This window comes from Macrosteles quadrilineatus, unplaced genomic scaffold, assembly GCF_028750875.1.
Source record: "Macrosteles quadrilineatus isolate MER2022 unplaced genomic scaffold, UCM_ALF_1.0 Scaffold_2__2_contigs__length_208266976, whole genome shotgun sequence".
Classification (NCBI taxonomy): Eukaryota; Metazoa; Arthropoda; class Insecta; order Hemiptera; family Cicadellidae; genus Macrosteles; species Macrosteles quadrilineatus.
This window is the reverse complement of record NW_026542595.1, coordinates 56,485,473-56,509,401: the sequence shown is the minus strand read 5'-3', so window position 1 is coordinate 56,509,401 and position 23,929 is coordinate 56,485,473. Positions and strand designations below refer to the sequence as shown.

General features: G+C 34.9%; 1 protein-coding gene across 1 annotated transcript; it reads right to left on the bottom strand.

The window, feature by feature from the left end:
* Positions 1-5,646: 5,646 nt before the first annotated feature.
* On the bottom strand, positions 5,647-22,051 carry LOC128984230 (uncharacterized protein K02A2.6-like). The gene is made up of 3 exons (XM_054403531.1): positions 21,515-22,051; positions 10,011-10,146; positions 5,647-5,816 (listed from the first exon to the last, which is right to left on the bottom strand). Exons 1-3 carry the CDS (start codon positions 22,049-22,051, stop codon positions 5,647-5,649), a joined length of 843 nt encoding a protein of 280 aa, XP_054259506.1.
* Positions 22,052-23,929: the final 1,878 nt, after the last annotated feature.

The following is a 23,929-nucleotide window of genomic DNA, read 5'->3' as shown; positions in this document are numbered from 1 at the left end:
GTCCCAAGCTTAAGTTTCCCAATAGCTCATCTTTCCACAAATGATATCTCTACTGTCTTGGTATTTGCTACTGCTGGTATTAGCGAATTTCCCATATAGGAAATAAAGACCTGAACCCGGGACCGATTTATTTTTTTCGTTTTGAGGTCCCTAGAGGCCAAAAACACAATCCGTTCAAATTCATGTATACAGTATATATTGTCTGTTAGCACGATAACTCGAGCAAAAATGATCCGATTTTGATTAAATTTGGTACAAACGTGGAAACCTGCGTTTATTTGAACCAGCATAATCGGACTATGGGAACGGGGGTTTAACTTATGGGGCGGGGGTTTATGGAGTAAAAATAGATTTTTCCCATTTTTGAACCTAAAAACACAAAATTTCAAGATTTCTCTCCAAACCATTTTGTAGAGCTTAAAAAACAAATAATTTAGTATATTGAAGCGTTGTTGTGTGCCTAATGGTTACAGAGAAAATTAAAAAAATATTGTAAATTTAAAATTCCCATGTTATTCTTATGGATGATAAGTAAACTGTTTAGTTTGCTTCTTTTATAAACATATTTTGATCGAATTTGGAAAATACATTCATAGTAAACTATTAACAGTGTACAAAAAAACACTTTTTTACCCTCCCTGTTGCAGCAAAACTAGGGAATAAAGGTGATATTTTTAAGGAGGAATTTTAGTGTAAATCCAATCAGGCTAATTGAAATTCCCTTAGTCTGCAGGTTTGCTGCGGCGGGGGTGTATTTCCCTTACTGTAGTGTATACTGTGTGCCCTTACTGTAGTGCATTTTGCTCAACTTGCATTAACAAAATCATAAAGATTAAGGTTATTTGCGTTGATTCACAGAAATTAGTAATCAATTGTGAATTGCAGATTACTCATTGGGTTCGAGAAGACTGCGGCGAGGAGTGAGTGAAGAATGTTGCTACAAGGGATGTACCATTGCTGTGCTCAAGTCCTATTGTACCTACTAGTAGTGTAGCATAAAATAAAAATTCTACTGTTGATTAACTGAATGTTAGTACTGAATATTGAAGTGGTTATCACATACAGTATATCTATATACTAATAGGTACACATGTTTTGCTGATTGCAATAGGTACATCATAAATCAGCGAGAGAGTAAAATGATTAGATGAGTAGAGTAGAGTATAAGCTGATTACAATATTTTTTGACTTTTGAGCTTACAACTGGTGAATCTGCTGCACCTTAGGCTGGTTATCTGGTGTCCTTAGGCATGTGCAAAAGCAGCCACATAGGGTCCAGCATCTCAAGGGGATCTTGGTGAAAATTCCAAATAAATTGAAAAAAAAATTTTAAGATTGTGAGTTTTAAGTACATCAATTATGCAAAAATAGGGGAGTATGAATACGAATATTATACAGTGAGATTTTTTTAGACCTATGATTGTTGTGATACGTTTTTATTCCCATATAGGGAATAAATTACCGTAGGTCTCATGGTAAGACCTAGACCCGGGACCGATTTACTTTTTCGTTTTGAGGTCCCAAGAGGCCAAAAACACCCTCCGTTCAAATTCATATAGGTAGGCCTATATATAATTTTTTTTCGGAAATCTTTTGTTTCATACTAAGCTATCAACATTTCAATTTAAAAAAACACACCTCAATACCTTCCCTGTAGCAGCAAAATAAGAACTCATTAAAATTAATGTTATTAAAATAGGAAATAAATCTGACAATTTTAAGGGATTTAAGATTTGCTGCGGCGGGGATATTTTTGGTAGTAAGGGCTCTGAGACGGGTTTAGCAGATTTTTACGAAGTGTTAGGAGTTTTTAACAAACAAAACCCTAGCCACCTAATATATGAAAATGTTTCAAAACAGAAAACGTTTACAATCAGTAATTTTATAGACACTTTAATTTTTACTTAGGAGTACGCTCCGAAGTCGCGTATGAGAATGAACGACGAAGACAATTCCATGTAGGCTACATATATATTCTGTCTTTAGTCTTTGGCCACTCTTATCGTGCCCCTGCGGCGCGCCACGCCACAAGTTTGTGCGGCGGCAGTGGCAGTGTTGACATCTTAAAAGCCTTAAGTGGTTGCTGGTACTTTGTCAGGATTACCAATTTAGGGATTTCTATCCACCTTTAGATATTTGTACCGAGTGTAGTACTTGGAATAATGGAATAGTATAATTACTTGGAAATGAATTAGAAATGACTTGGAATAATATAATACTTTCATACTTAGAAATATGGAATAATAGAATTATATTATTTAATTTGAATAATTCTTCCCTGGCAGCAGCGACCACATAGTTGGCCTACAAACAACATGGTACATTAAATGTACAAATTTTGTACTATATGTGGTCGCTGCCTGGCGGAGCACCCCGCTTAAACTATATTACTGTGGCAAAATTATTTAGCTCGTTTATAATGTAGTCCTAACCTACTACATAAATAATATTATCGTGAAAAGTAGAATAACTATTTTAATAATTCATACCCAAGAGAGATACAATATACATGCATTGGTTATGTCAAACTAAAATCAATGTCCGTTATAACGATAAAACTAACAAAACTGAAAAACTTTACAACTCATATTTCAGAGTGAATATTTAATCATTTGTCTAGGTCTAGGCCTACATCACTATTATATGCTTTAATAAATTAATAAACAAATAATGCAGGTGCGTTTGAGGGTGGGTTTCGTTTTGATCATGTTGGCAGGACTTGACAGCGCCGCTGCGGTGGCTTACCGCTAAGCACCCATATATACCAATGAACCTCGAGACCGCAGGTTCCTGCGGCTAGTGCCGCTCGTAGGTGCGCTGTCATGCATCTATAGTCAACCGCATGGCTCACATTTAACCCATTAGTCGGAGAAATATAGGATATGACCTTAAAAAAATTTCAAGAAAACGTTTTATGGTTTTATTTTGTAGAGTTGGGTTTGCAGAATCACATACTAAAAGTTGCCAAAAATCGGTGCACGAGAAAACCATTAAAATCACAATTTAAAATGGTGGCTTTTCCCAACATTGGACAAATTAAAAAAACATATTTCACATGCATTTGTTATGCACATTTTTCGAGATATTGACTTGGGACCGCCACCTGTATTTATTGGGTGGTTAGTACTTCATTTTGATAGGGAACACGTTTTTGGCGGCCATCTTGATTCCGCCATATTGGACATAGATAATTTTTTTCAAATTAATGATAGTGTTGTGACACATCATTACCAACTACATTTTTACACTGATTTCAATGTTGAAATCCGTTTTTAAATATCTTTATTCATTTAGAAGATATATTCAAACTAAAACTCTCCACCATATATTTCTTATGGACGTTTCGTAGTTTGATAATTTTTTTTAAAATTATTTTTCTTATATCTCCAGTTCTTATTAACGCTTGTTTGTTGCAATTTTTTTAACGATCCCTGTGTAAGTTTTTTTAGTTTGCTTGGACTACATAGAGATGAATAGATTAGAATCCATTTATCTCTATGATTTAACCCAATGCAGGAAAACACATTCATGTGTAAAACATGTTACATCAGCATCACAAAAGAATCAAGACCTTTTCATTCCTGATATGCTGTGGTTTCAAGGATATTTTGAGTTTTTAAAGTTTCATGAAAAATTGTAGGAGATATAACAATTAGAGGGCTAAGCAATTACGATTAGATTTAGGGATTAGGGATTAGATGTTGGTGCAAATGTGTCATCCAAAGTCATCCAATTATGTGATGAATTACCTAGTCTGGTTCATTTCCAGCATTGCTGATGATTTGCTAAATAATCCTCTTATTCAAAAAATAACAAACAACAATAATATAAATCTTATAAATCATGAACAGATACAAATTGACTTTTGTTGAATACCAATTCGCAAATTCTTAATTCGATAAGGATTATGCATCTATAAAAGGATATGTTCAACAATGAGTAATTCAAAGTGGTATTTAGGGATTGAACTGCTATGTTTTTATGATGTCTAATTTATTGCTATGTTAAGAATCAAAATATTTTCACATTATTTTGGGAGTAGGGTTATATGAAAACAAGATAATATTATTCTTACATTTTTATATGAAAAATTTTTACATACCAGTATGGTATGGTGCATAAAAAAATCTTAAATTACATGTTGACACATTAGTTACACACACAGACAAACCAAATCTACATTTTTACATTTGATATTTTAATAATACTGATTCAAATTAACAACATAATCTTACTTAGTGCCACCAAATAAATTTTTATTTGAAATGTATAGTGATCTTATACCAAGTATGTTAATACTGGCAGGAGACATCATGCATTACATAACTTATGTAGGCCTCAAATAAAACAAATCTTACATCGAAGGCATAGCGTATTTACAAACAAATACTCCCCTTACCGCCCTATTTACAATAACATCCCTACAATTCTGGAATTCTCTACACACAAGCAGAAAATAAAAGGAAGTATAATTTATATAAATAATTGGCAATAAAATATAAAAAATACTTCCTTGTAAAATTTATTCAACCTTCACTACTTAATCTTTGAACACCTTTTAAGTTTTATTACCGCTAAATCTGTATTGGCAACACTAATAAAAAAATATTAAAAATATAACTAAACAACCAACACCTTCATTAAATATGTTTTTTTCGTCACACTGCAGCAAACACAGCCATTTTTAATATATGCGTTGCGGGTCTATTGTAATTCTTTTACTCCCTAGGGAGAAAAACCCCCATTTTGGTCCCTAGGGAGTAATATCAGCTGTTGTAAAATTCTAATCTTAAGCAATAGCATGAATTGAAATTATATGTATAGATTGATTTAATCGGTTGTAGCTTATTGTGGCATTCTTGTCAATAGTTCGACATGTTGTTAGTGCCATGTTGTAGTGACATGTTGTTAGTGTTTTAATGTACACTTACACAATCACAGACAAAATATCTAATCATTTATTAAACAGCTGTTTGTTTGCTTTAGCAAAATTGAAAACAAGTTGGAGGTTGTTTTAAGAGGGTATCTTTACATGAAATGTATTTTTGTTTTCTATATTAGTTTGTTGAATAACGTTATAATATGACCAAAAATATAAACTCATCCCACGTCAAAAAGTGTCTTTTCAAACCTCGGTCATTTTCCGATAAGTGAATCTAGAGCTCGGGTCGAAAATAGTCACTTTACCCTCTAATGATGAAGTATACTATTTGAGATGCTTTGCTACAGTAGAAATATTGACACAACAACTAATTGTGGACTTGAGAACAACATAAAAATGTTAACACATTGCTCAACTCCACCTTACTTATTTTTTTTATTAATGCAGATATTAATTTATATGTATGCGTTTGTGACCACCAGGACTTTCTCAAAATCTAACCCCTATGATGAGATCAGGTGAAATTTATATAACGCAAACACGTCAGGTATTTAAGACTGAGATGAGTGAAGAATGACTTTTGAATGACAGTTCAATAGCCTGGTATCCAACTTAAAAATGAACCTTCAAGTTTTGAACCTCTGTCAGAACCAAAACAACTTGACAGTACTACAGGTATTCAAACCTTTAATCTGGTATAAAAGTGGTCCAAAAAATAGTTAAATATAGATAGATCAAGTTAGGATCAGCAGGCCAAAGATGAGTCATGGAAGTCCACAGTAGCTGGACAGTTCCGTGACTGTGCAGCTCTTGCGACAACATTCGTCGTAGACTCCACGACGCCTGCGACGGAACAGTCCCAACATGGTGTGAGCTCTGCGACGCGACCTTAGCCTAACCTCCTCCAACAGCTCAGTGGTGGTTGACGTTGTAACTAAACAATCAACATAAATATATTAATCATTTTAATCATCTCGCATTCATGTTTTACAAGGGCTCACTGTAAATTAAAGTGTTCAAGGAGCTACCATCACAGCATAGCCTCCTCTAATAAAAGGCGGTGTTGGTGTGTGGCAACATCGCACTGTCCGGCTTGTTGCTATGGTAATAAGATGAATAGCAAACGTGTAAACTTCAAAATTGAACAGAAGCTCGGTTATGAATTGTTACAACAGCTGTTTCAAAAGGCTACCGCATCCAAGTGTTAAAGGAGGCCTTGGTCACGGCCAATTGAGCTAGTTTAAATTGACACCTGCCCCTCTGTTCTTGACTTAATCTACTACTATTTTAGCTGGTTCCCACCCTTATGAGACAATTAGGGCCAAATCATAGCAGGGGAAAAGGAGAAATGAAATCGACACTCCCACCAAGTATGACACACATTCTTTGATTAGATTTCTTGGTTTTAGCAAATTTCCCATATAGGGAACAAGCTATTTAATGTATCAACCACTATTAAATTCCAATGCTAGTTGACAGCCATGACTGTAGTTGCATAAAGGGTGAAGGGAGGTCAGAGGTGGCTGTAAACATTTGAACAGAGTAACGATATTTTGAACGAAGTAAGATTAGGCCAGGCAAGGCCATTCATCAATTTTGTGTGAGGTAGTGAACAAAGCTAATTTAACGGAGCATGCAAATCAAAGTGTTAAAAATGTTATTTGAATGAAAAGAGATCACCTAACTGATAGTGGACGTCTATAAGACTACCAAGGACAATGGTAAACCCTGGTAGTTAAAATATGCTGATCAGCAATCAAAGTTCCCTAAACTAAATGAGTGGCTTGATGGATAATGATGAACACCCACTACGGTACTATCCTCGTTGTGAACATTTTATGGCCTTCTGCAAACTTTCAAGCCACTTTTATACTTTTACATATAATAATTTTTATACTGTACACATTTGTCAACTTGCAACAAATTTCAATTATGGTATTGACCCCCCTTCCCATAATCACAGAAACCTAATTACATAACATGATTAATGCTTTGTGGGATCATCAATTTTCCCTTACATCATTTTTGGCTATCACCAAGCAAGACTAATAAATCTTTAGGGTCTAGTGGAATAAGGGTATATGGACCAGCTAGAAAAGAGGTAGAGAAAGTAGAAAACATGGCCTTGGTCTCAGATGTGAACTAGCTTAATTAGCAGAAACCGGAGCTCAATGGAGCATAATTATTTTTAAGGGTACTTTTGTCACCTTTCTTTACACATCTTATGAATACAAATAAATTTTGGGGGGAAATACACACAGTGATAAGGTCAATTAAGGAATCAAAACTAGCAAAATGTTTAATTTGAGGGGCAATGTAAAATATCTATCCTTCTATCCTGCCAACTCCCACCTACTCTTTATTTCAGTTAGACTTCTCTCACCAAACTTTGCTACAGACTGGTGAGCTCCTCATGACCTGGGCAAGACAGGGTTGTGTGTGTGTTTTAAACTTTATTTTTGTAGGTACCATTAAAATACAGTATATTTAATAGTTTTTCCCCACTATTCATAAGGGAAGTGAGTGAGGGGACAAACCTAATAAATATTCACAGTCCACATAGGATTAAATAAATCACTCTTAAGAAAAACCAATTACAGGGGATGGTTCTACATTCTGTTTTAACTTATAGAACCTTATTTCTTAACTTCTCTCAAATTAGTACCATTTAAAGTTTTAGAAATAATGTAGCATCTAATACCGGACACAAGGGTGTACAGCACAATCATAAATTATAGACCCTAAAATTGGAGATAACATTTAAAAAACCTAACACCATAGTTATGGATATAAGTAAAAACACATTACATAATTTAAATAGACAATAGATTTTCACTTCTTTAAGCATACAGATCGTGCAATAGGAAAAGTCAAGAAATAGTCATGGTAAACATACAAAGAGTTGAAACATGTGAAAGACAAATAAATAATGACAATGACAACAACAACAAAACGTGACATCAGTTTGACAGGTCATGATGATGAAAGGCGATCGTCCATGTAGTCCATGTAGTCGCTAGAGAGTAGTAGGATTGGTCCTTTAGAAAATCAGATAGAGTTTTTTTTTAATCTATTAAATTATGAATTCTTATAGTTAATGGAAAATGGAAGTTTACTGTACAAAGTGAGTTGGATTGATGGTAAAAATGATCTATAGGTATCTACACTTGGTTGAACAGAATTTGACACAATAGCAAAATACTCATTCAACAGGTGGGATGGTAATTCGAGGATTAGGCTCATTATACTCCGTTAAGAAAATTTAGGCAGTTTTAGGGGAAGAAATCTATATCCTCCACATGACCCTACCTTTAAAATAATAGATTAAAAGCTGAGGTTTGCAAAAACGTCAGTCAGCTGCAACATATACAGGGTGACAAAAAATCTGGAAACTGCTTAATATATTTTTAACTAAATTCGTTAGAAAATTCAAACCTTTCACATCCAACTTACATGTATGAAAACTACTTTTCCCAAGCATTATCATTTTTTTACCTCTACCAGGGGACGACCCATGAGGAGTAGGTACATAATCTTTAATATAAGCATAGGTTAATATGCACATAATTTTAAAGGGTTAGTCAAGTGGAGTTCATTGCCGGAAACCGCGTCTCAAAAGGTTTATCCGTTACAAAATGGCGGCTATTCAAAGTTCTTGTGGAATATACCTGCACAGGCCTTAGTATTGGTAAATACCCGTATTAAACATTAGCTTGAGAGCTGAAATTGTATTTTAAAGTAAACTAGCTCATGGACTAAGTTTATTCATTCTTCAAAACAAATTTAACCGGGTTTCAGATTTCCCGGCTAATGTTGACTATGAGTATTATTAAGGCATGTGCAGGTATATTCTCATGGTGGAAGGAAAAAACATAGGTGTGCTATTCCCACATATTCTGACGTCACTCGGATTGCAAACAAAAGATCACCTGATTGTAACTGTCAAATTAGTATATGTATTTGTTTTGATTTGGTTGTTATTGTTTTCATAATAATAAAAACAAAAACAATAAAATCAAAACAAATACATACTAATTTGACAGTTACAATCAGGTGATATTTTGTTTGCAATCCGAGTGACGTCAGAATACGTGGGAATAGCACACCTATGTTTTTTCCTTCCACCATGGTATATTCTGCAAGAAATTTGGACTGCCACCATTTTGTAACGGATGAACCTTTTTTGACGCGGTTTCCGGCAATGAACTCCACTTGACCAGACCTTTAACATTATGTGCATATCAACCTATGCATACATTAAAGATTATGTACCTACTCCTCATGGGCCGTGATCCCCTGGTGAAGGTAAAAAAATTGTAATGCTTGCAAAAAGTAGTTTTCATACGTATAAGTTGATGTGAAAGGTTTGAATTTTCTAACAAATTTAGTTAAAAAGATATCAAGCCGTTTCCAGACTTTTTTGTCAACCTGTAATAAGTGGTGAGGGGACTTCCCTCAAACCACCTGGATTTTTTTGGACGGACTATAGCACCAGATTCCTTTTTTTTACTTTCCAGGCCATTTGACACTTGTTTCTGGTGTATATTATTTTATATATTATTTTATATATTATTCATATATTATTTTATTTTAGAAATATTGTACTGTTAAGTTGTATAGGTACTCTCTGTTTTAGTTTATATTCTTGGGATAAATAAACGTTTTTCATTTTCATTTTCATTTTCATTTTCATAATCTCTGATTTTTAGTAGTTAGTCAAAAGAAATGTTGAATCTCAACCACACTACCGTTCCTAAGAAATTATTGGTAAAACTGTATTTCATTATGGATTGGCCACTGGATCGTTTGAATCAACTAATAATAAGAGTTTAAATTATCTTGTTACTCTCAAAATGATCCAGTGACTATTGAATTTACACCTCTTATTAGTTAAAATTTCAACATTTTATCAATGAGCTTGAGGAGATGGAGCTTTTAGCTAAATTATAACTATATTTGATCAATCAAATTTAATCAAGGTCTTCTCATTACTCGCAAAATGCCTGCCATCTTTTCAGTTCTTTCAAAATCGGAATCTATACTATAAAGTAATAGATTTTAAAACATTTATTCTACTAAGGTTATGCTCGGATACACATACCCATGTTTTCCACAGTGTTATAAATACCATTGCAGAGCAACTGTAGTGATGTAGTTAATCCCCGTCCACAGTAGTGTTTCTTTGGAGCTACAGGTGTTGTTTCTTCTAAGGAGACCGCAGCCATCACCACTGCAAGGGCCAGCAGTAATACAGCACCCTTCATCTGTAATATAACTCAACTGTAGTGCTGTAGTTAGTCCCCGTCCACAGTAGTGTTTATTTGGAGCTACAGGTGTTGTTTCTTCTAAGGAGACCGCAGCCATCACCACTGCAAGGGCCAGCAGTAATACAGCACCCTTCATCTGTAATATAACTCAACTGTAGTGCTGTAGTTAGTCCCCGTCCACAGTAGTGATTATTTGGAGCTACAGGTGTTGTTTCTTCTAAGGAGACCGCAGCCATCACCACTGCAAGGGCCAGCAGTAATACAGCACCCTTCATCTGTAATATAACTCAACTGTAGTGCTGTAGTTAGTCCCCGTCCACAGTAGTGTTTATTTGAGGCTACAGGTGTTGTTTCTTCTAAGGAGACCGCAGCCATCACCACTGCAAGGGCCAACAGTAATACAGCACCCTTCATCTGTAATATAACTCAACTGTAGTGCTGTAGTTAGTCCCCGTCCACAGTAGTGTTTATTTGGAGCTACAGGTGTTGTTTCTTCTAAGGAGACCGCAGCCATCACCACTGCAAGGGCCAGCAGTAATACAGCACCCTTCATCTGTAATATAACTCAACTGTAGTGCTGTAGTTAGTCCCCGTCCACAGTAGTGTTTATTTGGAGCTACAGGTGTTGTTTCTTCTAAGGAGACCGCAGCCATCACCACTGCAAGGGCCAGCAGTAATACAGCACCCTTCATCTGTAATATAACTCAACTGTAGTGCTGTAGTTAATCCCCGTCCACAGTAGTGTTTCTTTGGAGCTACAGGTGTTGTTTATTCTAAGGAGACCGCAGCCATCACCACTGCAAGGGCCAGCAGTAATACAGCACCCTTCATCTGTAATATAACTCAACTGTAGTGCTGTAGTTAGTCCCCGTCCACAGTAGTGTTTCTTTGGAGCTACAGGTGTTGTTTCTTCTAAGGAGACCGCAGCCATCACCACTGCAAGGGCCAGCAGTAATACAGCACCCTTCATCTGTAATATAACTCAACTGTAGTGCTGTAGTTAGTCCCCGTCCACAGTAGTGTTTATTTGGAGCTACAGGTGTTGTTTCTTCTAAGGAGACCGCAGCCATCACCACTGCAAGGGCCAGCAGTAATACAGCACCCTTCATCTGTAATATAACTCAACTGTAGTCCCCGTCCACAGTAGTGTTTCTTTGGAGCTACAGGTGTTGTTTATTCTAAGGAGACCGCAGCCATCACCACTGCAAGGGCCAGCAGTAATACAGCACCCTTCATCTGTAATATAACTCAACTGTAGTGCTGTAGTTAGTCCCCGTCCACAGTAGTGTTTCTTTGGAGCTACAGGTGTTGTTTCTTCTAAGGAGACCGCAGCCATCACCACTGCAAGGGCCAGCAGTAATACAGCACCCTTCATCTGTAATATAACTCAACTGTAGTGCTGTAGTTAGTCCCCGTCCACAGTAGTGTTTATTTGGAGCTACAGGTGTTGTTTCTTCTAAGGAGACCGCAGCCATCACCACTGCAAGGGCCAGCAGTAATACAGCACCCTTCATCTGTAATATAACTCAACTGTAGTCCCCGTCCACAGTAGTGTTTCTTTGGAGCTACAGGTGTTGTTTATTCTAAGGAGACCGCAGCCATCACCACTGCAAGGGCCAGCAGTAATACAGCACCCTTCATCTGTAATATAACTCAACTGTAGTGCTGTAGTTAGTCCCCGTCCACAGTAGTGTTTCTTTGGAGCTACAGGTGTTGTTTATTCTAAGGAGACCATAGCCATCCAAGCTGTTAGGGCCATTAGGAGGGGGACAATGTTGTTATAAAGTATCATTAATATGAATGTGACGGAATGAAATCTAGATTTATGCAGTCATAATAATGCCTCTGATTCAACTTCTACTCCCGCAATTTCTACTTTTCTCTTGGATATAAAACTATGTTGAAAAAAATAGAAAAGGTGAGTGGGTTACCATATTACTCAGTCTCTATGATACCGTGATCGCAACAACACTTGTCACCAGTGACCATGATTTCCAAAGTGAACTTTAAAAAAGAACCAATGATACACTGTCAATAAATGGAGGTTCAACAATAGGATATTGATGAACTCTCGGCCCATACCATATTCAAGGAAAAAATTGTCTCTTTCCTGTTTAAAAAAATTGCACGTATTCCCGGTCTCTAGGTTGGCTGGCTACCATGTTTAAAATAGAAGTGCATGTCTCTCACTTGCGATTTTTTCTCAATAGGTCATCTAAATTCTAATCTGCCTAGTTAGATGGACTGTTGAAATGAGTCCTAATCATCAGAACTACAAATTGCAACCCTAAATTAGATATTTTAGGGCAAAGGCAATATTCCCACTAAAAGAATTTTGTTATTTTTAGGCTTTACAAAACTCCTGTAATACGAAGTTTCCTTATCGCCATTACAATTAAAAGGTCAATAAAGTAAATTTAGGACACAGAGCATAGAATAGATATAGAGGAGGCACTTGCCATCTGGAGTGAAGCAGGCTTCCCTACTTAAAAATAACAATAGTTTAACCAGTAACTTACATAGGTTTGCTGCATCAGGGAAGATAAAAGAGTGTTTTTTTATGAAATAATATTATTTTTGTAAATATATTTTCCAAATTTGATCAAAATATATATAAACAAAATATATACTACAACAGTTTACTTTTTTACCATAAGAATAAAATAGTAATTTTAAATTTACAGTTTTTTTTTTATTTTCTCTTAAACCATTAAACACATGACAACGCTTCAATAATATATCAAATTATTTTTTTTTTAAGCTCTACAAAACGGTTTAGAAAGAAATAGCAAAACTTGGAGTTTTAGAGCTTTATTGATAAAGATAAATATTGACAAACATTGGAAAACCCAATTTTTACCCCATAAAAACCCCCATAAACCCCAGTTTCCATAGCCCGATCATGATGGTTTGCAAACTCATTCAAATAAACATAGGTTTGCACATTTCTACCAAATTCAGACCATTTTACTTTCTCTCCTTATACCATAGTACATGGAGAAAGTATAGTTTTTGTCAAAATTGTAGAGTTTCTGTGTGTGTCTGTATGAGTGGATGTGTACAGAGCTACAGACCACGCCTGTGGTCCGCTTTTGATGAAATTTGATATGTTTAAAAAGATAATCCATAGTATCTCCATTATTATTATTTTCATTTTTTGGACTTTTTTTATATTGCGATTTTCCCACATAGTGGAAGAATATTAGGAAAATCGACCTAACAAATTCGGACTAAGTGGAAACATTGCACAGTTGTTTAGTAAGCCTAAATAAATAAAATTTCAAAAGTCCCCATAAATCCCTGCTGTGCTTCAGCCGCCATCTTGGAAAATGGCGGCCAATTTTCACTTTTTTGACAATATTTCACAAACTATTGGTATTAGAGAATATTTGTAAATACAAAAGTTAAAGAACGTCTAAAAATACATCTTTTTTATATTACAAGGTTTGCTCTATCTCTAATGGTTATTGAGATAAATAATAAAAGTTAGTATTAAATAAAAAATTCCCATGTTATTCTTATAGAGGAAAATAAAATTGTTGCAGTTTGCTTATTTATGGATATATTTTGACCAAACTTGGCAAATTTATTTATTTTATACTAAGCTATTAATATTTAACATAAATATACACTTTAGGTACCCTCCCTATAGCAGTAAACCTAGTACTCGTTAAATTTAAAGTTAATTAAATAGGGAATCTATCTTACATTTTTAGGATATATTTTAGTAAAAATCCAGTCAGGCAAATGGATATTCATTTTTCAATCATATTAGCAATCATTTCTCTTATTAGTATTATGATTTAAAGCCCACTTACTATGTTGTCATTACCATGTAACTACTAAAAAAAACTACTAAACTTAAGTGGTACCTACGTTATTACTCCCGGTATAATTTTTTGTCGGTAAATATTAGGAAATTGAACCTTAAAATCCGGACTAAATTGAAATTTTGCACAGTTAAGCACAGTGAGACTAGTTGATGAAATGGTAAAAGTTCCCAAAAATTCCGGCTGTGCGGTTGAATTTCCTAATATTTACCGACAAAATAATTATACCGGGAGTAATAAGTAGGCCTACCATGTAAGTAGTGAAAATATAGTGAGTGACCTTTAAACTTACTAATATTAATAAGGGAAAACTATTGTTAATATGTCTAAAAAATAAATTTTCATTTGCCGGACTGGATCATTACTAAAATATATCCTAAAAATGTAAGATAGATTCCCTATTTAAATAACTTTAAATTTAACGAGTACTAGGTTTACTGCTATAGGGAGGGTACCTAAAGTGTATATTTATGTTAAATATTAATAGCTTAGTATAAAACAAATAAATTTGCCAAGTTTGATCAAAATATATCCATAAATAAGCAAACTGCAACAATTTCATTTTCCTCAATAAGAATAACATGAGAATTTTTTTATTTAATACTAACTTTTATTATTTATCTCAATAACCATTAGAGATAGAGCAAACCTTGTAATATAAAAAAGATGTATTTTTAGACGTTCTTTAACTTTTGTATCTACAAAAATTCTCTAATACCAATAGTTTGTAAAATATTGTCAAAAAAGTGAAAATTGGCCGCCATTTTCCAAGATGGCGGCTGAAGCACAGCAGGGATTTATGGGGACTTTGAAATTTTATTTATTTAGGCTTACTAAACAACTGTGCAAAGTTTCCACTTGGTCTGAATTTTTTAGATCGAATGGCTTTATTATTCCTAAGATTCTTGGACTAATAAGAACCCATAAAATAACGGAAAAATCTTGAAAATGCCCTGAGCGATGCTGATAACATTTTAGTATGTTACAGCCTTTAATTAAATTCTGAACAAAATATTATAACTCCCATTGCTGTAAAAACTATGGTGCAAAAGTTATTATAAAAAAAATTAAATGTACCGTTTATATAAGTTACATATATTATATTTTTAAATTTGTTCTCAAAATATTATATTCCTTGAATGATTTGATAGTTATGTAATACAGGCAGGTATGTACCAATTTTTTTTTAGAATTATAAAAATAATGTAAACATATCCTAAATACATGTACATATACATGTAAATATACAGGGTGGTAACATTCGTCTTGGAGTAAAACGATAAATACCCCCGCCGCAGCAAACCTGCCGACTAAGCAAATTTCCATTTGTCTGAATTAATTTTTAATTAAATATATTTTAATAACATTAGGTTTAACGAGTACCTAGGTTTGCTGCTACAAAGAAACTAAAAAAGTGTGTTTTTTAGTAAATATTGATAGCTGAGTACAAAATAAATAAATTTGCCAAGTTTGATCAAAATATATCCATAAACAAGCAAACCACAACATTTTACAATATTCTCCATAATAGTATGGGAATTTTAAATTTAAAATTTTTTTTATTTTCTCCGTTACCAATAACTGTACAAAAACACTTTGATATACTAAATTATTTGTTTTTTAAGCTCTTTAAAAAGGTCTACAGAGAAATTAGGAATTTTTTTATTTTGAGGGTAAAAATGAGAAAAACCATTTTCTACCCCATAAAACCCCGTTCCCATGGTCCGATAATGCTGGTTCGCAAACTCATTCAAGTTTATGCTGCCTTATTCAAGTTATCTATAGGCCTACATATATAAATATTTGAACGAATGGTGTTTTTGGCCTCTGGGGACATCAAAATGAAAAATTAAATCGGCCCCGGGCCAAGGTCTTGCCGTGCCACCTACGGTAATAGCTACTTCCCTATAGGGAAATTCACTAAAAGTAGTGTCAGATTGCTGATACTGTTTATTGCTCCAGTTATTGTGCTAACTAACATATATAATTTAGATATACAGTGCTCAATTTGCAGCGGAACAGTTCCAGTAGGCTACCTCTCTTTCGGGAAGGCCAAAATCTTGGCTTAAATATTTACTAATCAAATCATATTAAATAGGTTACAGTTCCACTACCTCAATTTTTACCAAATCGAGCACTGTGTACATATATATATATAGATATATATATATATATTATCTTAATTAGTTAACAACCTCAAGGGTTAAATTGTAAGGGGGGGGGGGGGGATAAACTTACTGCGCCAAAACCAAATGGCTCTTCTTCCTTCCAAAAATTTACAATGTAGGCCCTACAATGGTACAGAAAATTTGATTCAAACAAATCGCTATGATTTCTTTGTTGGAAAGCTGCTGTGGACGTCATTCTTCCTAGCTCTCAAGTTTGGTTCTTCACACAGCAAAACCAATAAACTATTTTAAGTAATAGTAAAAATAAGTTTGGGTTTATAAACTATATTCCTTTTAATCAAGATCAGCTCTCTAGTTTCTTATATAAGTATATTTTGAAAGTTCAAGATTCTCTAGTAACATGTTACACTATTATATGGCACTGCACTACTATTCCATCATTGAAATTTGTTTGATGATAGATAGCCTTTGCCTTTGACTAAAATATTATTTAATGTAATGTTTTGGTAATAAGTAGTGACTGTTGATTGTTCTACCCGAAAACTATAATCAAATTTAAGGTTCAGGGCCCAAAGTGGTGAATGCAAATGTATGTCCATTTATGTGGCCCATAGACTTTTACAGTATTTACAGTAATGTGAATGATGAGATTATGCTTATTAATGATAACGGAGTACCAGTACTTAATAGTATCAAAAACTGTCACCCTTTGTGTGTTTTATATAGTGAAATTGTGTGGGTTCGTTGTGGTTATACCATTTGGCTCACAATGGTTTAGTTATTTTTTTCACAGTGTTATAAATGCTATTAATACAGTGGAACCTTGATAACAAGACCCTTGATAACAAGTCACACCCTTGATAAGAAGACTTAATTCCCCTAGAATTCATATTACCCTTAATCACATGTTATTGCAAACCTCGATAAGAAGTCAACCTTGATAACAGTCTTATTTATTTAATAATCCCCATGAGAGGGATTATTAAATAAGACTTGTTATCAAGGTTCCACTGTACCTTTTAAGAAGCCGTTACATAAGTATGTCTTATTTAACAACATTTCAGGACTATAAAACTACAGTGAAGCATACTAGTATCAACAACATGGCCTTTTCAAGATAATATAACCACAAAGAACTTTTAAGGGAACTCAAAATTCATGACAGTTGGATGTCCTGTACAAAACTATATTCATGTACAATAGATTGAATGATTTTTTTTTTCTGAAATTATGATTTTGAATTTATTTTATAGTATACTAACAATATAGACTGTTTTAAGGGTTTATAGTTGATTATAGATACCGTACCTTAAAAGAGTATTCCAGACCTCACCTAAGATGGTTCACAAAGCTAACAGTTGCCTAGATCACAAAACTGACTCAAGACACATTCTTAAGTATTTTTGGTCCTAAGCCGAAAACAACTGACCTTGAATCTTAAAACACATATAAAAGCATAGAAAACTTAACACGTTCACAATGGTTTCCTCTTGAATGACATGACATCATCCCAGGAGAGTTGGCTGCATGACTCCTCTCTGTACACAGCTAAAGAACTAATCTTAAAATTGTTTTCCAAAAGAGGGGATAAAGAAGTAGTTTTAAAACGATATGTTTTATCTGTTATTTTACTGTTTGAACTGTGGTTTGGAATTAAATATTATTTAACGTCTGTGTGTTCTTTGTATGATAAGTTTTTAACAGCTCATATCTCAAAATATTCTTTTGATCAAACATAGATTCCCTTGTTACACAATTCTTTAAAGTACTCTACAAAACAAGAGTAAGTAAACACAGATAACAAGTGAATAGTTTTTTACCCGGTTTGGAATCAGAATGTTATAGATTTCTTTGAAATGTGTATATTATACTATACGTGTATTTTTGCATCTGTTATATGCTTTTACTTGTACAAGCTTTTTTGTTTATTTTTCCTCTATTATGAATATTACAGGTATGCATGCATGGAAACCCAAGCACCTCTTTACAAAAGCAATGGTCTACTTTTTTTACCTCCTGTAATCATTTCTCACTACCCAGTTGTTGCAATAATTTTCTGAACAATAAACACTCTATGAGATTAATTATAAAAAAAATTAAAAACAAATATATAAGCCACATGAACGTGTTGTTCTATTCTATTTTTTATCTGTGTTTGCCAGTTACTTTAATAAAAAGCAACATATTAGATATTTGTACAAATTTCTTCCAGAAGTGTTTTAAATTATAGTGGGGTAGTATAGTTGCATATAGTGGCAGAATATTTCAGTTCTGGCGGGGAGGCTGCAATTTTATGTGGTTATAGTATACTAGTTCCTGAACCTAAAACCGCCCAGACCCCAATTTTTAAGGACCTCAGTCATCCATAATGACGTCATCAAGATGGCGGCCGTAAGAGGATGCTGGGTCACCATGAATTGGCTATAATGACCGAATGCCTGAACCGATTTTAATGAAATTTGGCATACACGTACTTGAATACATTATCTCGGCATTTGTTGTCAATAGTCGAGTTTGATCAAGTCGTTTCAAAATGGCGGCCGTTAATAACTCAAATAATAAAAATGTTTCAGTGTTTTGTGTTCTCAACTCCCTCAAGAGATATGCAGCAACCTATTCATTTTCCTTGCAATCACAGGTTGTGATACCGTCTCTGCATGTCATAGAATAGCCAAAATACCCCCACCACAGCAATCCTGCAGATTAAGTGAGTTTTCATTTCCCTGATTTGATTTTAAATTAAATAAATTTCAATAACATTTGGTTTTATGAGTACCTAGGTGTGCTGCTACAGGGAGAGTAATAAATTGAGTTTTTATTAATATATTACTAGCTTAGTTTCAAATAAATCAGATTTCAGATTTCAGCTTAGTTCAGCAGATTTCAAATCTGGGTGTAAAGACGGAAAATACAAAAAATCAGTTATAAGCCTCATGTCAGGGCTCAATTCATCAGAGGCTTATATGACTCAGACATCAGAGAAAAACTCTTACAACTGGGTGAAATATCGTTTGAAAAAGCCCTAGAAATCGCCTTAACTATAGAGGCATCAAAACTTGACAACCATAATTTATATACAGCCGGTAATAATCAGAATGACATTTACAAAATCAGTAAAACAACCATAAACAAAATCGGACCTAGAAACAAACATTTCTTAACCAATGGTAAAGTCTATGACTCAAGCAAAAAGAAAGACAACAAAAACAAAAGGCTACAAAAACTAGGACTTTCAGATGCCTGTTTACACTGTGGAAGGAATAACCACGAAACACAAAACTGTTGATTAATAGATGAACTAAATTGCAGATATTGTCATAAGGATGGACACATAGAAAAAGTGTGTATAACAAAACAAATTCAGGAAATACAGTCTTCAGACAAAAATGTAAAAAGAGTTGATGAAATTGATTCTGAATATGAATACGACGTTAAACGGATTATAAATGTATTGAATAATGATGAAGGAGATGACAGAATGATGGTAAACGTATCTCTAAATGGTAAACAACAACGTTTTTAATTGTGATTCCGGAAGTCGTGTTAGCATAATGAACAATGATGACTTCAAGAAACTAGACTTACGTGTTCCAGTTTGCAAACCAAGTGCTCTTTTTCGATCTTATACTGGACAAATATTCAAACCAATTGGGGTTTGTACCTTAAGCATAAGATATGAAGGGAAATCTTGCAGAGAAGATCTATACATTATAAATCTACCTAAAAATCCTATTCTTGGAAGGGATTGGATCTGAAAATTAGAAATTAACTTACACAACATTAATCTTGTTAGTATGAAGAAACCAGAGGTTGATACAAACACTGTTATCAAATCCATCAAGCAAAGATTCTCAAGCGTTTTTGAACAATGTATTGGTAAAACCCCCAACTTTACATGCTCTTTAAAACTAAAGGATAATTCAAAACCTGTGTACTTGAAAGCCAGACCGGTACCTCACGCCCTTCGAGAAGCTGTTGAGAACGAACTATTTAAACTGGAAAAGGAAGACATAATAGAGAAAGTGGATCAATCTGAGTGGGGAACACCAATTGTTGTGATTCCAAAAGCAAATGGATCGGTCCGTATTTGTGCGGATTACAAGGTAACTAACTGTAAACCAACAACTACATGACAGTCGTTATCACTTGCACTGTCACTCTGTTCGCGAATTTAACTTTTAAAACGCGATAATAATCCGTGTTCCTCGTCGCCAGTTGTACAGTACGTCGGCATCGTACTGTACGTTTGGGGGTCAGGGATGGGGCGTTGTAATAAATACACTTGTTACATTTCAAAAGGGCTCAGAGGGCCGCAAAGGGTATACGGTTTTGACGGGACTAATTCATGGTGTGGACTGACGTGAGGAGAGGGGATTTAGGCTTGTTCGGAAAGGTGGTGTGATGGTGGCGTGATATGACGTCACGGGAAATAGCCATGAGCTGTTTTATTAGAAATATCGCCTGATTTTGCATATTGCCAACCTAAACAGAAATTGTGGTTACATGATGGTATGAGTGTCAAACTATTGTAACATTATGGTACAAATTATCAGAATATGGTACAAAGGGTATGTAATCAAACGACACTTCAATCAACTTCGAGCTTGTGAAGTGCCAAAAGATTTTACTTCTTACAAAAGCCCTCTACTTAGCTCATTGCCCCAAACAAGGCAGGGAAGTCTAAACAGACGATGTGACCAAATAGCCAAAGTACCTCCTAAGCAAACACATCGAACTTTCATATTCCGAAATACCAATCAAAGTAGCTCAAGACAACCGCCATTCATGGGAAAATCAAGATACGGCATGTTAAGTAAATTGATAGGCAATTCAGAAAGTTCACTTGATACTGAAAATTTCTTAAGTAGTACTTCAAGTGGGGAAGGTACTGCAGTCTCTAGAACATCGAGTCCTACAGTGAACTTTATGCTTAATACTGAGACAAAAAGTCCTATACATAATAATAAATACAAGCACTTGTAACTTGCATAACTGTTTATTCATAACTGGGAAGTAAATATTATTGTTTGAACAATGTAAATAAATAATTAACATATGGATTAATATAAGAAGTATAGAAGCAAAATATATAACAGTGGTCTCCCCCTAAATTTTTGTAAGTAACATTTGATCGATGTGGCGTCTCCAAATTGGTCCATCGTCCATCTTGATAAAATAGTGAAGGTGGCCGTCTCTACTTTGGACATTTCCGTAGCTCCATCTACATTTTCCGGAATAGTTCCGTACTTGTACTCGTTCACCTGGTTTGAAGTATCTCACTATTCCTTTGGGTTGTTTTGTTTCTTCTTTTCTCTTAGGTAAAAGTATACTTAAGTATGTGCGGATCCTTCTGTTGAATATCAAGAAGTATGAGCTGTTACCAGTTGAATTTGGAGCTTGACGTACTTTCATCAGCAGTTGGTGAAGCTTTTCTTCGAGTGTACCTGGCTCGTCTGACATGCAGTTGATTAGTTTCTTTATCGTTTGTACAAAGCGTTCGACTTGGCCGTTCGAAGAAGGATGGTAAGGAGCTGTCATTTTGTGCAAAGTTCCACATTTCTTCAAAAAGTTACTAAATTCAGGAGAGGTGAACTGATGACCATTATCAGAGACTATAACACTTGGTAGTCCAAATGTGGTGAATATTTTACGCAGCTCTCTGATTGTCCATGAAGATGTAATACTCTTCATAGGTATGACTTCAACCCACTTTCTGAATGCGTCCACTACCAACAAAAAGTAGTTTCCGTTGGTTGGCCCAGCAAAATCTATGTGGACCCTCTCCCATGGCTCACTTGCTGGTTCCCAGGGATGGTTAATTTCTTTCTTCGGTAAATTTTGTTTTTCCCTGCACTGTCTGCATTTTGAAATGTTATCTTCTATATCTTTGTCCAAACCTTTCCAGTAGCAAAAGCTTTGTGCTAAGGCTTTGGTTTTTACCATACCCAGATGACCAAAATGTAGTTCTTCGAGGACATGTTTTTATAAAGATCTAGGAATCATCACCCTCCAACCTTTCATGATACAACCATCATGTAGACACAGCTCACCGTTATGATAACCATAGTGCTCCAGCGATTTTCCAGTTTCCAAAGCTAGTAGCAAGTGTTGCATGTTTTCATCTCTTTTCGTTTCTTGAGCAATTAGGTTATGGTTTAGGTTGATCGTTGCAATTTGGTTCATATAGAAAACATCAGTCTGGTCCATGCTGGCATTTCAATGTTTTTCAATTGGGAATCTTGAAAGGAAGTCTGCATTTCCATGATCATTTGTTCGTCTAAACTCTATTTTGTAGTCAAAACCTGATAAGAAGTGTGAGTAGTTAAAAAGTCGTGTAGCTGACATAGAAGGTAGGTTTTTATCAGGATTGAATATTGTAACTAACGGCTTGTGATCCGTTACTAGGATGAATTTACGTCCATAGCAATATTGGAAGAACTTTTTTATTCCCCAATAAATTCCAGTAGCCTCTTTGTCAATTTGGCTAGATTTCTCTTCCGGTTTTGTCAGTGTTCTTGAAGCGAAGGCTATAGGTCTTTCACTTCCATCTGGAAATCTATGTGACAGTACTGCTCCAAGTCCCACCGGAGATGCGTCTGTTGCCAATACCAAAGGTAAGACTGGATCAAAATGAGCAATTACAATTTCATTTGTAATGATCTCCTTGACCTTCTGAAAGCTTTGTTCACATTGATCTGTCCACTTGTATTAAACCATACACAGAAATTTAATATAGATAGTTACAAGACAAATAAATCTAAATTTACAGATATTACAAAAAATTTTGATTCTTTTCTTCTCCTTTTTTAGTAGTCCATGTAACAGATTGAGAATCGTTGCCAGGTTCTCGATAAATCTGTTATAATAGTTGACAAGACCTAAGAAGGTTCGCAGTTCACTAACATTCTGGGGTCTTCTTGCTTGTCTGATAGCCTTAACTTTATCTTCTGATTTGTGGATTCCATGGGCATCTATAGTGTGACCTAAGTACTCAATTTGTTTGTGTAGAAACTTGCATTTATCTCTATTTAACCTTAGTCCATTCATTTTTATCCTTTGAAGTACCATTTCCAACCGAGTGAGCAACTCTTCTTCTGATTTTCCTTGGATGATTATGTCATCGAAGAAGCATTGAGTGCCTTCTATACCTGATAAGACCTTGTCCATGATTCTTTGCCAAATTCCAGGAGCTACTTTAACGCCGAACATGAGTCGATTAACTCTGATCTGTCCCTTATGTGTACTTAAGGTTTGGATGTCAGCACTTGCTTCATCCATTTGTAGGTGTAAGTAAGCCTTCTTTAAGTCCAGAGTACAGAAAATCTTGCCACCGCTCATATTTGCAAAAATATCTTCAATTCTCGGTACCTATTGGATAGTGTTCGTCTTGAATTTGTCTGTTCACCGTAACCTTATAATCGGCACATATTCTAACTTCACCATTGGGTTTCATTAATGGTAGGCCTACTATGGGTGTTCCCCATTCAGAATTGTCTGTCTTTGTTATTATTCCTGCAGTTTCTAAGCGCTCTAGCTCCGTTTCTACCTTATGTTTCAAGGAATACGGTATTGGCCTTGCTTTCATAAATATTGGTCGAGCTTCAGGTACCAGTTGTAAGTGGCCTAGTTGATCAGGTATTTTTCCTATATCTGGCTCGAAAACATCCGTGTATTTGTTTAGAGGTTCATCTAAACGTCCTCCAGTTTCTTGTTTGATTGCTTTTACTTCTTTCCAGTCCAACTCTACTTCCCGTAGCCAGTCTCAACCGAAAATAGGATCCAAGTGACCGTCTACAATATAGAGTTTACCCGTAAAACTCT

Bases quoted from the DNA above. Each gene is read 5' to 3' on its own strand.
- LOC128984230 (XM_054403531.1), bottom strand. From the start codon at position 22,051: ATGGTAAAAACCAAAGCCTTAGCACAAAGCTTTTGCTACTGGAAAGGT. The intron at 10,147-21,514 runs GTACGTCAAGCT...GTTATATTACAG, and splicing joins TTCACCAACTGCTGATGAAA to ATGAAGGGTGCTGTATTACT. The intron at 5,817-10,010 runs GTATTTATAACA...TTGATTGTTTAG, and splicing joins ACTACAGTTGCTCTGCAATG to TTACAACGTCAACCACCACT.